This window comes from Littorina saxatilis, linkage group LG2 (assembly GCF_037325665.1).
Source record: "Littorina saxatilis isolate snail1 linkage group LG2, US_GU_Lsax_2.0, whole genome shotgun sequence".
Lineage (NCBI taxonomy): Eukaryota > Metazoa > Mollusca > Gastropoda > Littorinimorpha > Littorinidae > Littorina > Littorina saxatilis.
The window spans coordinates 28,905,786-28,923,500 of NC_090246.1; the positions used below are offsets into that span (position 1 = coordinate 28,905,786).

The following is a 17,715-nucleotide window of genomic DNA, read 5'->3' on the forward strand; positions in this document are numbered from 1 at the left end:
TTATTTTGGAAAATTCTGGTGTGCTTCGTGCGAGACTTCAGTATGCTGCACTATGAGTTTTTAAAAACGATGCTTCAGTTTTCGAAATTACTGCCTAAATGCACTCGTCTACACACATGTACATAGGCACACGCACGCACACACACACGAACGGACACACACACACACACACACACGCACGCATGCACACACGACGTTTTCCACACACGAGAAGAACTTCGATTTAATGTAACCATTCCGTCGAGACTTGTGTTTTCTTTTGACGCCCTCGCACCTGTACCGTTGTTTGGTTCAGCACACAGGACGGTATTTTGGTAGTCTCTTGTTAGAAAACATGAGTTCAAAATAACTATTTGTTTCGGTTCTATTGGGGATTTACTATCTCTATCTCTCTCTCTCTCTTTCTCTCTCTCTAGAATTCTGTCTTTCACAACAGCATTTTTCTGTTTGTCCGGTTGGTGTCTTCCGCCTTGCTCCGGATTTACACCTGGCAAGATGCCTGCGCAAATAGGATGTCGTCACTATTCGTTTCCATTCGATTCCTACACGTTTATTCGGCTACAAGCTCTCCGTGTCTCTGTCTGTCTGTCTGTCTGTCTTTCTGTCTGTTTCTCTCTCTCTCTCTCTCTCTCTCTCTCTCTCTCTCTTTCCCCCCCCCCCCACCCCTCTCGCCACAACAAACAGAATAGTGTGTGTGTGTATGTGTGTGTGTCTCTCTCCCCCACCCCTCTCGCCACAACAAACAGAATAGTGTGTGTGTGTGTGTGTGTGTGAGTGTCTCTCTCTCTCTCTCTCTCTCCCCCCACCCCTCTCACCACAACAAACAGACGCCACGTCGTAGAAGGGATACAGAGGGACAGAAAAAACTGTACCGAACCTTGCACCAACAGGTGTGATAGCACCTCGCGAAAAATCAACACAGGCGTTCGGAACACTTAAAAAAATCTCGTCACCGCCGGACTGACAAAAGAGAGGTGTAAACGAAGAAAGTCCCGATAGAGACGGTGAAAAACAATCACACGCTGCCCGTGCCCTCACGGAGACGGGGCAAAAGTCAAAACTATGCTGACCTGACCTACTCATGGCTTGGCTTTATTTGCGTGAGGGTGTAGAGTTGCGGGATGTGTTTGTTTGTGTGTGTGTTGAGGGTGGGATGGTGTGTGTGTGTGTGTGTGTGTGTGCCGTGTGAGTGTGTTTGAGTGTGTGTGTGTGTTTGTGTGTGGATGTGTGTGTGTGTGAGTGTGTGTGTGTGTGTGTGTGTATGTCTGTCAGTGTGTGTGTGTGTGTCTTCCATTCTGTGTGTGTGTTTGTGTGTGTGTGTGTGTGTGTGAGTGTGTGCGGTTGTGAGACGGTGTGAGTGTGTGTGTGCAGTTGTGTATGTGTGTGTGTGTGTGTGTGTGTGACCAAATGACACCACAGAACATTTTCTTCAACGAGAACCTAGTAACCTACCTTAGAGACAGTAATTCGTGCGATAGCGTTAGTCTAACGCTGGCATGATTTTCGATGTTTAAACATTTAAAGGTGAAAGTCATGTGTGCAGGTTTGGTTTTCTGTTGTCATTTTGATGTGAGGCACCATTGGTTTGATTTTAGAGCGGAATCGCTTATGTTGATGATCGATCTTATATGCACGCAGAAAAGAAGAAATCTCCTAATTTAATGTTCTACATTAAGGAATTTAATGCTTTATAATTTACTGCTCATTGATACTGCCTTATTTCACAAGCAAAAACGGACCATCAAAAAACCGGAGGCGTTTGACGTGCCTGGATACTTTTCACTACCAATATATTCCATGACCTGACCCAAAAGTTTGAGAGAGAAGGAAAAAAAAAGAAGTGTTGCGTTCTGTTTTCTTTTATTCATTTTATATTTTCTCTGAATGCAGTGACCCGAAACTATATAGATCAGATGTTATCTAAAAAAAAATACAACTAAGCTGGAAAGACACTGTAAGCTAAGCTACGTTTGAAAGTACATATTATGCAGTATGTAGAGGTTACATGCCGAGTCTCCGTGATTATTAAAAATAATGGTCGAAGTTCGCGGATCATGAAAAATGCGAGCTTTAGCCTTGGGAATTTGCTTGTGATGAATGTTTGTGCACAGCAGATCTAGATTCAGAAAACAACCAAACTCATGGATTTTATATGGAGATTCATGTGTTCAAGCCTGTAGTTGTTAATTTAAATGCGGTATGTTTGTATTGTTTGCTCCAGAGATGTATACTTCGTACATTAGAGCGTTTGGAACTTTGTTTGTTTGTTTGTTTGTTTGCTTAACGCCCAGCCGACCACGAAGGGCCATATCAGGGCGGTGCTGCTTTGACATATAACGTGCGCCACACACAAGACAGAAGTCGCAGCACAGGCTTCATGTCTCACCCAGTCACATTATTCTGACACCGGACCAACCAGTCCTAGCACTAACCCCATAATGCCAGACGCCAGCCACTAGATTGCCAATTTTAAAGTCTTAGGTATGACCCACGACCTCCCGATCACGGGGCGGACGCCTTACCACTAGGCCAACCGTGCCGGTTTCGTTCGGAACTTTTCAGTCGCAAAAGTAGTACCGACGCAGAACAGCTTCTCAACCCATTGCGCTATCGAGGATTCAGGCTGTTGCTGGGTCGTTATTTGTTTGGTTGCTGGGTGTTTATCGAAAAATAACTAGCTCTACAAGTTTACAGAGGTAAAGAAGCAGAGGGGGGAATAAGGCAATTTAATATTTTCATCAAATAAACATTTTCTATCTCTAGCACAGGATCTCAAAGCTGAATTGAATCCAAATGATGGGCATTAAAGTCATTAACGCAGTGGGATGTGTCAGAAGCCGAAGAAATTGAAAGTCGGGTTTCAACAATAAAATGTCCACAAGCGTTAACAATTTTCAAAAGAAGGATAGCTGGCGAAAAGAGGCACATAATAAAACATGATTACAACTGACAGTTTTAGGTTTCTGGGACGATAAGGGATGGTGGTGCAGAAAAGATGGGGGCGGGGGGGGGGGGGGGGGAGGGGATGACGGTGCGGAGTTGGGGATGTGTTCCTTTTTGGGCGTCTGTTTGTATGTGTGTCTACATGCATGCGTGTCTCTTCCTTTCTTCTATTTATACCTCCTTGTCCTTTTTATTTAGCTCTACCCGTTGTTTCGTTTTTCTACATGCATTATTTCCGTTGCGGTTTTTTTCTGCTGTGTACTTTTCTTTTTATGTCGGTCTTTTCTTTATTTACTTGGGTTTTGCTTTCTTTCGGTACGGGAACGCAGAAGAAGAATAAGAAAAGCTTTCTTTCTTTCTTTTTTTCTGTCTTTCTTTCTTTCTTCATTTCTGTCTGTCTGTCTGTCTGTCTCGTCTGTCTGTCTGTCTGTCTGTCTGTCTGTCTGTCTTGCTTTCTGTTTTGCTTTCTGTCTTTCTTTTTTGCTTTCTGTCTTTCTGTCTTTCTTTCTTTCTTTCTTTCTTTCGGTCTTTTTTTTCTTCTCTCTTGTTATTATTTTATTATGACACCGATCTAGGTCAAATCAATGAAGCTGACAGTGTCATTCAAAAAGTCAAATTTAGATTCCGTGACAGCGCCAAAGCAAGAAGGGCAGCAGCCACTTAATTACTCTAGCATACTACTATGCTTACCTGCAGAAATGCAATAACTTGTTAAAATTTTGCAGTGCTGCATTTTTTTGTCTAATATAATTCTATACATGCTTTGATTCCGAGAACTTGGTTCGACTCCAAAAATAACGAGCTTACCAATAATTCTCTTCCCTTTTGTTCACCTTTTTACTGTCTTCACAAGCCTTTTATATCATAGATTTTAGATTTATTTTCAGACTGCCTTTTCAAAGTTTTTGGCTATTTGCGTCTACTGATTTTCGCGAGAGGTGAAAACAGGGTTACAAGTTTGTATCCGTGTCCCGATGTTCACCCTGTTTTTATTGTGCTTTGCTGAGCTGGGGCTTAAAACAGATTATCATGGTTTATTTATTTCCACTTAAAATGAAAAAGAGCAGCACGTTTACCTTGCTCCAACTTTTTTCACGTATATAACTACTCACTTCTTTACTTTACACACAGACGTAGATAGGCTTACACAATGTGCAGACACAGAACAACAGAGACAAACACATCAGCATCAATCTTATTCTTTGTTTTGTTGTCGACCAGCTCTTTAAAAACTATTCACATTTAAGGACTATAACAGTAAAAAGGTAGAAGGTTAACTGACAGACAGACAGGAAGACAGACAGAGACACTCTCTCTCTCTCTCTCTCTCTCTCTCTCTCTCTCTCTCTCTCTCTCTCTCCTACATCGTTACTCTGACGATTGTAAGTGACTTTTCCCCTGGGTTTTTCCCGCAGTTCAGAACCATTACTGTCACGACTCCCGAGACGACTCTCCAGAAGTCGTGTCGGCCAGCCTCACATGGACTGTCTAAACACCAAAAACTAGTGAATGAGACACTGACACTCAGAGAGAAAGACGGGAGACAGCAAATAATCACCGTCCCGTCATGAGCTGACACTAATCAGTCAGTCTCTGGCCAAACGGATGACCACATCCCAAAGAAGAGGGATCCGTTGGGATTCCTCCAGTAATCCCTGTCAAGACGAAGGCTAGAGAAGTCGAATCGCCTCTCAGCCTGTTGTTGATGCGTTCATGTCCGTCTGCCTAAAGAGGTCGCCATAGGAGGCAGAGAGTGCGAGTGAAAATGTGTGTGCTAAAGAACATGCAGACTGACATTGACCCCCAAGAGGCCAAAAAAACAATTGATTTGACAGTGTACTGTCAAGAGCCTCAAGTTAACTGGGCGAAGTCGACTACGTGAAGTATACTTCGCGCGATCACCTTTTGAAAGCGACCACCTCCCCACCACGAACATTCCGAAGGATCCAGGACGAGTTTGTCTTCGATATTATTCTGCTTTCCATAACGACCACCTGTCTGGTCCGTTGGGTGATCTCTATAAACAGGTTCGATTGTACTGTTCTTCTCGTGTGAGCAATATTAATTTTTGCACCACCACAGAATTCTCCAAGCTTTCACGCTGGGTAAGACAATACATCCTTCAATGCCCAGTAGCTCAGTTGGTAGAGCACTGGACTTGTGATCGAAAGGTCGCAGGTTCGAATTCGGGCCGGGACGGACACGGGTCAACTTTATGTGCAGACCCAGAGACGGAAGCCATGTCCCACCCCTGTGTCATCACAATGGCACGTAAAAGACCTTGGTCATTCTGCCATAAGTGCAGGTGGCTGAATACACCTAAACACGCAGACACCTGGGTAGCGCGACTCCGTTGCTGCTAGCTTTCCACTGGGAGGAAGCGACCCGAATTTCCCAGCGATGGGACAATAAAGAAATGAAAATGAAAATGAAAATGCTAACACACGCCAAAACTCAAGAGCTGGCTGTTCAGAGTGGGAATTGTTCGTAGAATGTATTTCGTTAGTGACACCTACGTCAATTTGCGAAACTAAATCAAAATTGGTAATCATTATTAAGACCCTGAAGACAAAGAGGATCCAGCTGCTGGTATAAAATGCACGCACAATCCAACTGACTGAGCAACCAATCACTCAGTCAGTCAGAGAATCAATCAACTGGTCAGCCAATCATTTTCAAGTCTGTCACAGTCTGGCTGACTGAATCACTGACTCGCACCGCGCTCAATCACTCAATCAGTCAATCAGATTTGCAAGCTACTCCCCCCCCCCCCTCCTCTCCCGCTTCCTGCCTCCACACAGTCATAAGTCACACTGTGTCATGTTTGCACCCCAGTCACTCAGACCACGTGCACACATCCTCTTTCCTCTCCTCCGCCACCCCCCACGAAGACTTTAAAGTGACCCACAAATGGTCAACACAGTCGAGACGCCGACGAGGGCGGCGACAGTCTTCAGTCAAGCGACTGTGTCCACAAAATGGTCAACCAGAAAGATCAAACAGGACCGGTCATTATTCACCAATTAGCATGCCTCTTTTAGAGCCTTGGCTAGCCACGAGCGTAAAGAGGGACCCTCGAAACGGAGTTCCCAAACTCAAACCCAACCCACGTGCTAAACAGCATGCTTCGTTGGGGCCGAGACAACATTATGCTGGCTAGCAAAGAGGTGTGTGAAGTTTGCTTGCAAATTGGCAAATATGAAAAACCAAGCGAGTTTCTGTTAGAGAAAATACTGGGTAATGATTGCATTCGCAGTTTTTGCGCAGTGCTGGTAACATTCCAACAGCTGAGAGGGTAGAACGCTGTTCAACTAACAGTTTGGGGAGTGGGATATGCTTGGTTGGTTTGTTTTGTTTTTCTTCATTTTCTCCTTCTTTTCTTCTTCTTTTTTCCCCCTTTTTCTTGCATTCTTTCTTTCCTTTATTTCTCTCTTATTTCATTATATATAGCCTTCTTTCTTCATTTCTTTCTTTCCTTTTTGGACACAAAACGACCGAGGTCTTTATTCTTAATAGCCTATTAAGAATAAGCGCAGTGTCTGTATTGATCTTATGGCAGTGGTATCCACTAAAACTTTATCGTACATACATATCATGGAGAGAGGGGGGGGGGAGAGGGGGACATAAGAAGAGCGACATAAAAAAACCGATAAAGTTAACAGGCGCGGACAAAATATGAAATAATCACACTCAGGAATGAATGGCCGGTCAGTGTTGATTTCGTTTAAAAAAAAAATAGCCAGAAAATTTCATGCAGAGGCAGTAGGCGTTAAAACTATTTTGTCGTCGTCGTCGTCAACATCGTTTTTGAATGCTTTCCCTCTGACGCACACTCGGGCCGTCACACACAAGCTGTGACAACAAACAGACCGACACTCTCGATCACTCAATGACAATCGAAGTGTGAATGAATAGAGACTATACGCACACTCCGATCCCACATCTTGTGTGTCCAGCCTGTCTAAGCCAATCAGGTTACGTCAACCGTGGCCGAAGGCCAATCAAAAGTGAGTCACGGGGGACCTGTTAGGATAAACATGAAGGGCAATAGACTGCAACCTTATAACATCGATGATGGACGCCGCGAGATGAAAGAGGTGTGTGTGAAAGCCGAGAAAGCTGGTATCTCACCGCTAGGTCTTTTGTTGACTGTCTTATCGCAGTGACGGTATTGTTTACCGTTCAATTATCGCTATTCTGCGTTTTGACTTTGAACCAGCCACGGCTTACCGCACTAAAAAAAATAAGCAAACACACTTGTTGCTCACCCCTCTTTGTCATACAGTGATGTAATGACACACGTTAGAACGTTTGCGTTTGTATTTCACCAAGTGTGTTGCACCCAAGTCAGTGTGTACAATTTAGTTACCGAGGAATACAATCAGATGATTATCTTTTTTCGAAAGATACAATCAGACATAAACCTCCAATAGAAAAAAAGGAGTGGAGTAAATAAGTTCACATACATTCAAAATAAAACGAAGGATAAGTACCAACACCTATTCCTTTCGCAACGCAGCGCTAAAAAAAAAATCTACCCAAAAAAAAAGGATCCGAGAGAAGACGATATAATTAAACTCTTAAAAGAAATATTGTGCGCGACAACAAGTCGTTTCAATACAGCAAGGGAAAAATGTTGCTTTAATTGTGAACATCAAAATTAACAAGCAGGACTACATTTGTTTATATATATATATATATCTTTCTCTTTGCCCAGACTTGTTCAAGGGTGATGCAACTTGAACCGGATCTTTTTTCGCTCTTCCTGAGCAAAAAGAAACTCAAGTTATCGACCGATCTATTCTTCAAACAGTCACATAAACCCAGATTTTACTGGTTCCTGTTAGAATAAGTCTGGGCACGTTCCTAACCCAGCGTTTTACAAACACCTGAAAACAACCCCCTCTTTCTTCGACTGTCAACCGCTTTTCATTGTCCATCGTCGAAACAGGGACAACGGGGGAAAAGTTTATTGTTCGATTTATAGTTTCTCACGACCAAGATAGGTAATAATTTCGCTGGCACTAGTCTAGATAAAGAGAAGCATTAACATTTCCAATGTGTATTCTGTTTTCACCGGGCCAAACCAAAAACCTTACTACGAAAAAGAAGTTCTCTGACTGACATCCATAAAGAAAAGCTCGAGTTTAGCGCTAACGTTTACCGCAACGCGCCAACCACGCGCTCTCCCGCTAACGGGATCCATTGTGCCTCAGGTGTGCGTACGGCTAGCGTACAGGTAGCTTGTGACCCTCAAGTGACACTCGCTTACTACTCAAAAACCGGAGAGAAAACGATAAATAAGTTCAGTGCATATTTTTTTAGGATCACTCATATGCACGTACATGTATGTAACAGCCGAAGATCTGAGAAAGAAGGTTTTTTGTTTGCGATGCATCCTCGGACTCTTTCGACTCCCGCGCGCAGCGACAGCGCAACGCGGCTATTGTTCGCCAGTGACTCACAAGTATCCGTGCGCGATCATTTGCATTCACTGCCATGGCGAGGTGTGCGTCCCACTGTGTTTTGTGTTAGTGCGCCAGGCTTCCGCTCTTTGGATGTACTAACAGTGTTTTCGGAGTAACGTTTTCAACTCGATTGCCTGATTTGGATCGTACTATTCACCCAAGACGAAACGGTAAGATTTCATTTTGAATCTGTTCTTATTTGTCGATACCGGCAACTGGTGTGTGTGTGTGTCACTGTCATGTCAACTGAAGGGGGACGAACTCGATTGCCGTGTACAGCCAAGCCCCCTTCCACAGGTAAAACTGCCGTCTGCTTTTCTCTCTCAGGTGATTTTAGTTTTCATCTAGTCTAGCTTCGTAATCAACTGCGCACAAAAGTAAGTTTTTGTTCGTTATATTAATTAATGCAAGAATGCGCGTGTTTCGAAGTTTGAAGTGGTTGTTGTTATGATGCAAGATTGTAAACAGCTACGGCACTGTTCCGGCTTCGACGCTGTCGAGGACTAGACACAAGTCGGTCGTGTTTCAAACAGTCACTGGTGCGAATCGGGGGCAACTGTTCGGTGGAGCTGTACTGTACTTACCTGTTTACTGTTTTGAATTTTAAAAGGAAGATGAATGTTTGATAATCACAATATACATTATATGATGGTTGTTTTGATTATTATGGTTGTTATTTAATGTATTTCTATTAGTATTGGTATTATTTAAAGTTAAACAGTATTGTGGTTACTGTATCTGTTATAGTAAAAGACATCCTCCATTGTATTTTTATTAGGAATTAAATGATACTGGATCTTTTATTTAAATATTTAGAAAAAAGTATTGCTGGTGTATATTTTGAATACAGAATGATTTCACTCTGAGTGTGACTATCCTGGTTTGATTTTTGCTTGTTTGAATTAATGTAACTATCATTTTTACCAATGGATAACTGAATTTAACTAGTTTAAGCAAACCAAGGAATTTGTTTAATGACTCTGAATTGTATTTTTATGGTATAACCGTCCATATTTATGTTAAATAATAATCATCATTTACTTAAATGATTGTACTACCAATACCATATATCTGAAATTTTAAATTGTTGATGCATTAGAATTAGATTATGAAAAGTTACCTTCTAAATAACATTACATTGTATGATATTGTACATTAGCTCCAGATGTGGAGAAGTGTGAATTATGTTATGGTAAGTGCATACATGATGGTTTACTTCTGGGTACTGCACAAGTGAACAGCTTTGGGATGATTATGTTATGGGTTAGTTTGTGGTGACATATTGTGTCTAAACAATTATAATGTTGCAGTCAAATTGCTCACGACCTTTTGATCGTGCATCTAGTTGCAGGCATTAACATTGATTTTAGCAATGGTCCTGTGAATATGAGGTCACACCTGGTAGTGTTATCAATGAGCTTTTTCAGTATCCTAAAGTTGCTTATCAATAGAAATATGCAGCTCCATGTGTGTTCTTCTTAATGAGTCCACACTCTGTTTTATTGTAGTTTATTGTTTTTGTTTCTCCCTGGTGAGGTAGATCATACATGCTGTACTCTAAACTAAAAAGATAAATTAAATACTCTCTCTCTCTCTCTCTCTCTCTCTCTCTCTCTCTCTCTCTCTCTCTCTCTCTCTCTCTCTCTCTCTCTCTTGTTAAATAAAGTTCAATTCAACTCAATTCTCTCTCTCTCTCTCTCTCTCTCTCTCTCTCTCTCTCTCTCTCTCTCTCTCTCTCTCTCTCTCACACACACACTCTTCTCAGAAACAGGATTGGATAATGTCTTTAATTTTGCACATGCATACATTACTGAGTTCACTGTATGTAAATAAAGCTGCAACCCCTTAATAGCTGGTGTAAGTAAATATAAGACATCCCATTTTTGTACACTGTTATTTAAACACTATTCCACCGACACCCAAACTGGCCCTCCCCAATATATTATTGTGCACAATACATCATGCACATTTTGCAAGCACTCTTTCTGCGGTACCTATCAGCTGTTTGTCCTGCCCCCACTTAGCCAAGAAGGCTTCGCCGACATTTTATGAAAAGCTGTTTGCGCGGAGGGGTTTGCCGGGCAAAAACCTTGCATAAACATTTTATCCTACCGTCGCCAAAAGCTGAGGGAGGGGGTGGGGTAACAATCTCTATCCAGTTGAGCAGAGATAGTACGAGAGAAGCCCACCCCCAAGAATAGCCACCCCACTTACAGTTACACCAACCAACCAAGCCTCCTGCAAAAATGGGGAGGGGGGGGGGGAAATTAGAGGGCGCATGGCCACACAGAATTATTTTCGCGTGACCGGGCATGGCTTGAGTACGAAGGATCGACCGGAGTGGACAGCGTAACAAATGGTCAAGAAACGCGACCGTTCAGACGCGAACTAGAGAAACACTAAGTATTATACAGTTTCAAGGCCCCTCAATTTCAGATTCCCCCCTCCCAACCTTTTTTAAGGTCTTGCTCTTTCAGATTTTCTGTTCATGACGTCTGTTCGTTTACAACAATGGTAAGTTAACACTCGGACTCCCCTCCCTTTTAATAATCCAAAATCAGACTGCAAACGTTACAAAATAAGAATAAAAAAACAAGAATGGTCAGTTACTGGGACGTTTAATTTTTTTTTACAAAACAAGACACTCGCAAGTACATGGACCCAATGTCTTGTTTGTGTAAAAAAAAAAACACGTTCCAGTAAATTATCATTCTTGTTGTCCCCTCCTTTTTTGCTGTAAGATTCGATTTTCTCACAATTCTGTAGGTGATAAAATAGAAACTATATACCACTGTACTTCCAAAAAGACACAGACCACGAAAAGGCACGAGCGTGCAAAAAAGACTGAAGCATTTTCACGCTCCACGACGCTATAAGAGCGTTACGTACGGTCTGTTTGTCACGTTGTGGCGGGGGACAGGGGAAGGGGACTCGTTGGAAAAGGTGGGCGAACAGAAAGGCCCTGCGAAGCACTGCTGCGGCGTGCGTTGACGTTGTACAGGGGCAACGGGCCAGGTAAAACTGGCAGGCTGCCAAGACAGGTAAGGCCTTGGGGCTTTGGGGAGGAAATGGGGGGGGGGGGGGGGCTTTGGTGACAGAGTGAGAAAAGCGTTTGGGTGACACGGGGGGGGGGGGGGGGGCAGTGAGTATGGGGGTTGGGGTTGAAAAGATCGGGCAGAGCGTGGGGTCCCCTTACTTTGTTGGCTTGGCGCCAGGTCTGGGTCCGCTTGTCGCTTGCCCTGCGTCCAGTGGGGCTGGCTGAACGTTGCGACCACTGGCCACTCTCTAGTAGGACAATACTTTACTGATCCTCTAGATTCTGACTTCGTGAGTTTTCAACACGAACGTTGTCATTACAAAAAAAACATGGCAGTTATTAGAAGAAACAGAACTTTTAGTGAGTTTTTTTTTTAGATAATAAAAAAAACGGCAAGTGAAAGAAAAAATAAGTCGACAGATACATCTGCAAAACCATAAAATGAAATAAGAAGAAAAGTTTAGGGAAAGGACAACTAGATCAGCGGATAAAGTTAGAAGAGTGAAAAAAAATCGATTGAAAAATCTGTCACAGGAGGTAAGATCGTTGAAAACATTGGCGTCGGTTACGACGGCGTGGACATCTATAAATGAAGCAAACAAGAGGAGGGACTCTGAAGACATAAATAAACAAATATATGACAATTAAACAAGATAATAAAAAGAGTCAGAATACGTAACAACAATCAGACAGAGAAGAGGATATCATTTGCTACAACGTTGAGCGCACACAAAGACTTTTTAATTGCTGTGAAGTCAAAAACGCACACACCGAAAAAATATATTTGATGGTTGATCAGGGTAGAATGTCTGGTTTTGTCCATAAAAATGCCCCTTTTCTTGACCTTTGGTCGGAAAGGGGCGCCTGTTTAATCTCACCTGATGGGATTCCATTCAAAAATAGAACTAAACGAAGAGAATAATTGCCGATTAGTTCATTTGAAGGACAAAGCATGTTAATTCAAGGGTTAATATATATAATGGTCTCTTGGTGCAAGGAGTTCATTTACTTTATCAAATGTTCCCACATTGCCATATATTGTTTGGATATTTTCGGAAATTTAAGACAGTTATTGGCGTCACAGTGCGTACAACCAAATAGAAAGAAAAACATATCCATTTCGACATGACGGAACAGTTTTCTGCGATTGAGGAAGCCAAACAGGGACAGTCATGTTAACATTTATTTGAGAGAGAGACAAAAAATTACACAGAGGAACAAACAGACAAATTGAAATTATGAATCTGGTGATCGTTTGGGATTGTTGGTATGAATAACAAATCAAATCAAATTTATTCAAAAAATTACCCCTGTCTCAATTTGTTTTGTTTTATGTTTTGATCATTTACCTTTTTTCCACCGAGTGCAGCTGCACATACATTTATCACGTCTTATTTACTCAGTTTCACGTGCCTCGTGACTGATATTACACTTCATTTCACCCTTCGTTGGAGATAAATAGTGGGATTAATGAACAGGTAGGCAATACACCTGTCATTTAACTACTTCCTCTTTTCACACTCCAAGACGTGCCACGTGGTCACCCACACAGCTTTTCATACCTGACCTAAATGATTACCAGTATCTTTCTTATCGACACCCGTCAGTTTTCTCTGCTCGTGGATTAAGAACTGCAGCCTTGGTAGATGCGATATTTAAACCCTGCTCTACTTTGGTGCGGTTATCAAAAGGTGACAGGACTGGTGAATTGCAGTTAAAACTGCAGGTAGTGTTTATTTTCTCTGGCAGGTGAAAATAGTGTTGCTGTCATATCACGACACACTCTCCTCCTGTTTGTTTGCACTGCCCCTTCCTCACCCATCACCGTCAACGTCTCATTATCAATCGATCAATCAATATGAGGCTTATATCGCGCGTATTCCGTGGGTACAGTTCTAAGCGCAGGGATTTTTTTTATGCAATTTATATCGCTCACATATTCAAGGCGCAGGGATTTATTTATGCCGTGTGAGATGGAATGTTTTTTACACAATACGTCACGCATTCACATCGGCCAGCAGATCGCAGCCATTTCGGCGCATATCCTACTTTTCACGGCCTATTATTCCAAGTCACACGGGTATTTTTGGTGAACATTTTTATCTATGCCTGTACAATTTTGCCAGGAAAGACCCTTTTGTCAATCGTGGGATCTTTAACGTGCACACCCCAATGTAGTGTACACGAAGGGACCTCGGTTTTTCGTCTCATCCGAAAGACTAGCACTTGAACCCACCACCTAGGTTAGGAAAAGGGGGAGAAAATTGCTAACGCCCTGACCCGAGCGCAAACTGTGCGTTACCACTCGGCCACCCAGGCCACATTATCGGAAGTAAAGGAAGTCATATGTACTTACAACTCCTTTACCGTCCTTGCAGAAACAGACACTTATTGGCGTTTTTGTGTGTTGTTTATTAATTAATATTTCTGTGGGTTCTTTTTTATAAATACAAATCTGAACTGCATGTAAAACCTTCTGGCTCCCACCCTTTTCTTCCATAACATGTCAGGTTGTACCCTCTGAAAATAAACGTCTTTTCATCAACGGACCTGTAAACTTTCTTCTTTTTTTTCATGGTAAATCGTCACAACCGGCAACAGTTGTGCAACAATGTTTCATAATTATTCCGTTGTGCCAGTCTGGCGTTCTTGCATCACCTGCGTCCAGCGATCCGGAACACGTGGCACTGCGATGATGTGATTATCATCTCATTCTAACCGGCGTTTACCGACAACAACGTCAGTTTCCACACCCAAGTGTATTCATGGAAACGTAAAACCCGTCATTACTCATTAGTTGTCTTCCCCCTATTTTCAAATTGTATTCACCGATTCGTCACAGCAGTCCAAGAGGATATAAATTTGAAAACATTATCGCTTCAGGCCACAACAAGGTTATTATTCGATTCGGCTGGCAACTTGGCAATAAACAGCTGCTGTCGGACTCCCCTCCGTTCGGAAAGAGGGAGACTTTTTTTTAAAGTCGGCGCGTCAGCTGGGAAGTGGAAATCGAGCGCTTCCCCGCCACGACAGAAGCGCGATGGCTGATGCACGTACATCGTGCGGTATCGATCACGGCGTTATAAAACACGGCGCATGCATTGGTCTGTACACCTGGAGTTACTTCGCTAAGCGTGACTCACGGTGGTTTTCCGCCCGTAAGCATCAACAACGATTGTTTTGCGCTGCTTTCGCCATCGCGGGCGCCACATCGAAATTCCCCCACGAGTTATTTTTAACGTGTTGTATCGGTTGCTATGGCTTCGTTGACCTGAGTCAACGAGACCTGCGGGGAAGATTTTCTGCGACATTCTTCTGCGTGTGTGTAACTGTGATGTTGGGGAATACAGTTTTAGATGGTGATGCTTGTTACGTTTAGTCATCTGTATTGTCTGTGAGAGTAAGGCAACTGTCGCCATTTTTACCTTGTTGAACAGGGTTTTAGAGAAATCCTTTTCAGTCGAGGCGCTGGACGTACGTGTTTTTTGTGCTCGTCAACGTAACAAAACATACGACCGCGTCATTGTGTCTAAGAAGCGTTCTTTTGTTTCTATTCTGTTCCTTTAAAAGATTGACGTTACGTTTGAAAATAGTGTAGTGATTTTGTTTTGACATCATAATTATGTGTTTTGTTCACCATCCTTTTGGAGGAAAAGTTTCAAACTCTCAGTACGTTAATAGTATACAAACATAGTATCATGTATAACAGAACTTTTACTTTAATGCATTGTGTTTTCATTTTTCACCAACATTTTAATGCATTGTGTTTTCATTTTTCACCAACATTTGTGTTCATCTTACGTCTTACATTTTTCAGATGGTGAGCTGAAGCCTTCAAGTGGATATTTCTCTTCAACTCCCATCGTTCATAGCAATGGATATCTCGTCACCAAGACCTTACCGTGGATTACCTTAACCCTTGGAGTAGCAATGCAGATTTGTGTGACAACTACTAACTAAACTACCAACATGGCGGATCAGTCTGCGGATGATCTGGACTATATGCTGCCGGCAAATTGCCCCAGCCCTTATTTCGATACGTGGGACAGACACAACAGTATCGCCTTCTCTGCAACTAAAGGACTGCGAAATGCGCCTGGAGAGAATAACTGTTTCGTCAACTGTGCCGTGCAGGTGAGTGGGAAAGCTATAGAACTAGAAGAGATGGTGGATCTATATTTTGTCTTGGGTTGGTTGGAATGGATGGTTTGATGTAAGTATTTGTATTCCCTGTATACACTTCACATCAACATACATATTACGTGCGTGTACACACACATACACGCACTCTCACATACACACACACGAGTATATTGCCTGTCAATGTGTACACATCTAACTATAACAGTTGGTTGATATGTTTAAGATCTATTTAGCTCAATTTTATCACCACCATCATAAAATCATCATCGTCATCATCATCGCTGTCGTCCTTATCGGTACTCTCTGAGAAGACCTAACATTTTGGCAATCAGATGATAAGACTTTAAGAGGCTTCACAACATTTGCATCCGATACTCTTGGTGAAGCTGCTTTTCCTGCTGGCAGGTTTACAGTGCTTCTTATCACTTCCTGGGATTGATATAAGGCGATTAATGCAAAGCAGCAAATTGTCTATTGTTCGCCAACTAAACATCCTTCCACAGACACAAACCACTCTCCGTATCAGGTGTAACCCAACCCAACTTGTATCCGACTTGCGACCTTTTGCCGACAAAGAAATCTGCTTATTGTGGACTGTTGTTTTATAATCACCCGTAGTTGGAGTACCCTGATTAATCTACCCGACACCCGCTTCTAATCAGACCTTCTCCCGTGTCAAGACTGAGGACCTTCGACCTACCTGTGGTCTCTCCTCAGGTCGCAGCCAGACATAAGCCTTTCCCTGTGATTAACACACATGTGTGTTTCTTTATTTTCTATTGAGGAAGGAAAGTTTGAACTCTTTCTCTTTAGCACAATCATGAACTCCATCGTCTTAATACAAGGAAAACGTAGCCTAAAGAATACAATGCTGTAATGCCGATCTATAACTCTGCAATTCTGCACTTTTTTTCTCTTTGAGTCTTTGTGTGGGTATTTAGTCCTACCGAAAAGGAATTAGTGGACACACAGCCAGAGGCTATTGAGAACACAAATATGTGTTCTTTACAGTTTAAAGACTATTTTCCTTTCCTTTTAAAAGGACTCGGGACTGATTTCGGCCCTGAAATAAAAGTCAAACTGAACGCTCCAGAGACACATGCGGCTCTCTGGGAAGCATTCTCCGTGCTACAATCCAGACATTGTCTCACAGCTACAGGTTATCCCAAAGTTTAGAGGAAAGTCGCAGAGGGTCAGAGGCAATGCTCCGTCGCTATCGGTCGTCCTCTTCTTTCTTCGATAGTAACAGGACCTCCGAGACCTGCAGGTTATCCGGAGGGGGCACTTTCCCCATTGTTTCGGGGACCGTGGTATATCCCTGTTGCCCTTGGGCTGGCATTGTGTATGTCTTCTTACCTCCTCGAGTGAAGGGAAGACGAGGAGCTGGAGGCCTTTCGTGTTTGGGCAGTTTTGCGACGAACGCTTGCAGGTTGCTATGGTTCTTCGGCCAAACCGCGCTATTCTGTTCACAGCTTACCTCGTTTATCTTTAACGCAACCATTGCCGAGAAGAAAAGCGAGAGTGTTTTTAGCTGTTAGAAAAAGTTTGGTATTGGATTGATTAGTTTTAGAGTGAAGAGCCACTCGAGGACTGATTAGCTTGGAGACATTTAGCTTGGCAGCTTACTCCTCCTAGGTCCCGTTCGCAAACACTCCCAACACCATGTGTCACTTGAAAGTCTGACACTGGTACAAAAGTTTCGGCTTCGACCTTTTACTCGGTCATTGTTCGCTAGAGAGAGACTTGGAGGGTTTCCTTGCTGTGGGCTATTGAACGGTAAGTAACAAGTATTTGGCTTGTTGGTGGGACTTATGTAAGGGTAACGGGTCTGAGTGGCAGTTCGTTAAAAGACATTTCCTTAAAACCATACGGCAATAGTTTGACAGTTCGTCAACACGTTTTTGGCATGAGATCGTTCCGAACTATACGTTTTTCGTTCTTTTTGCAAAATTCAAATACGTTTTGGGGTCAGACCGTCCGCACGATTTCTGCATAATTGTTAAGATGTTTTGGACACAGTTATCAAGATTGTAAAGATACTTTTATACAGGTTGGCAGATAATGAATGTTCAGTTAAATGCGCGGGTCTTCAAACGAAAACATTGCATGCAAATCATTGGTGAT

The 17,715-nt window shown here is 42.6% G+C and overlaps 1 protein-coding gene across 3 annotated transcripts in view; it reads left to right on the plus strand.

The window, feature by feature from the left end:
- Positions 1–8,415: 8,415 nt before the first annotated feature.
- LOC138958698 (uncharacterized) overlaps positions 8,416–17,715 on the plus strand; it is a 53,559-nt gene continuing 44,259 nt past the window's right edge. For 2 of the 3 annotated variants that reach the window (XM_070329927.1, XM_070329929.1), the window contains exons 1-2: positions 8,421–8,581; positions 15,266–15,582. In XM_070329927.1, the coding sequence (XP_070186028.1) occupies positions 15,418–15,582 (165 nt within the window). In that variant the 5' untranslated portion in view covers positions 8,421–8,581; positions 15,266–15,417. Of the gene's footprint in view, positions 8,582–15,265; positions 15,583–17,715 lie in introns of all 3 variants that reach the window. The other variant, XM_070329930.1, reaches the window with a different exon arrangement.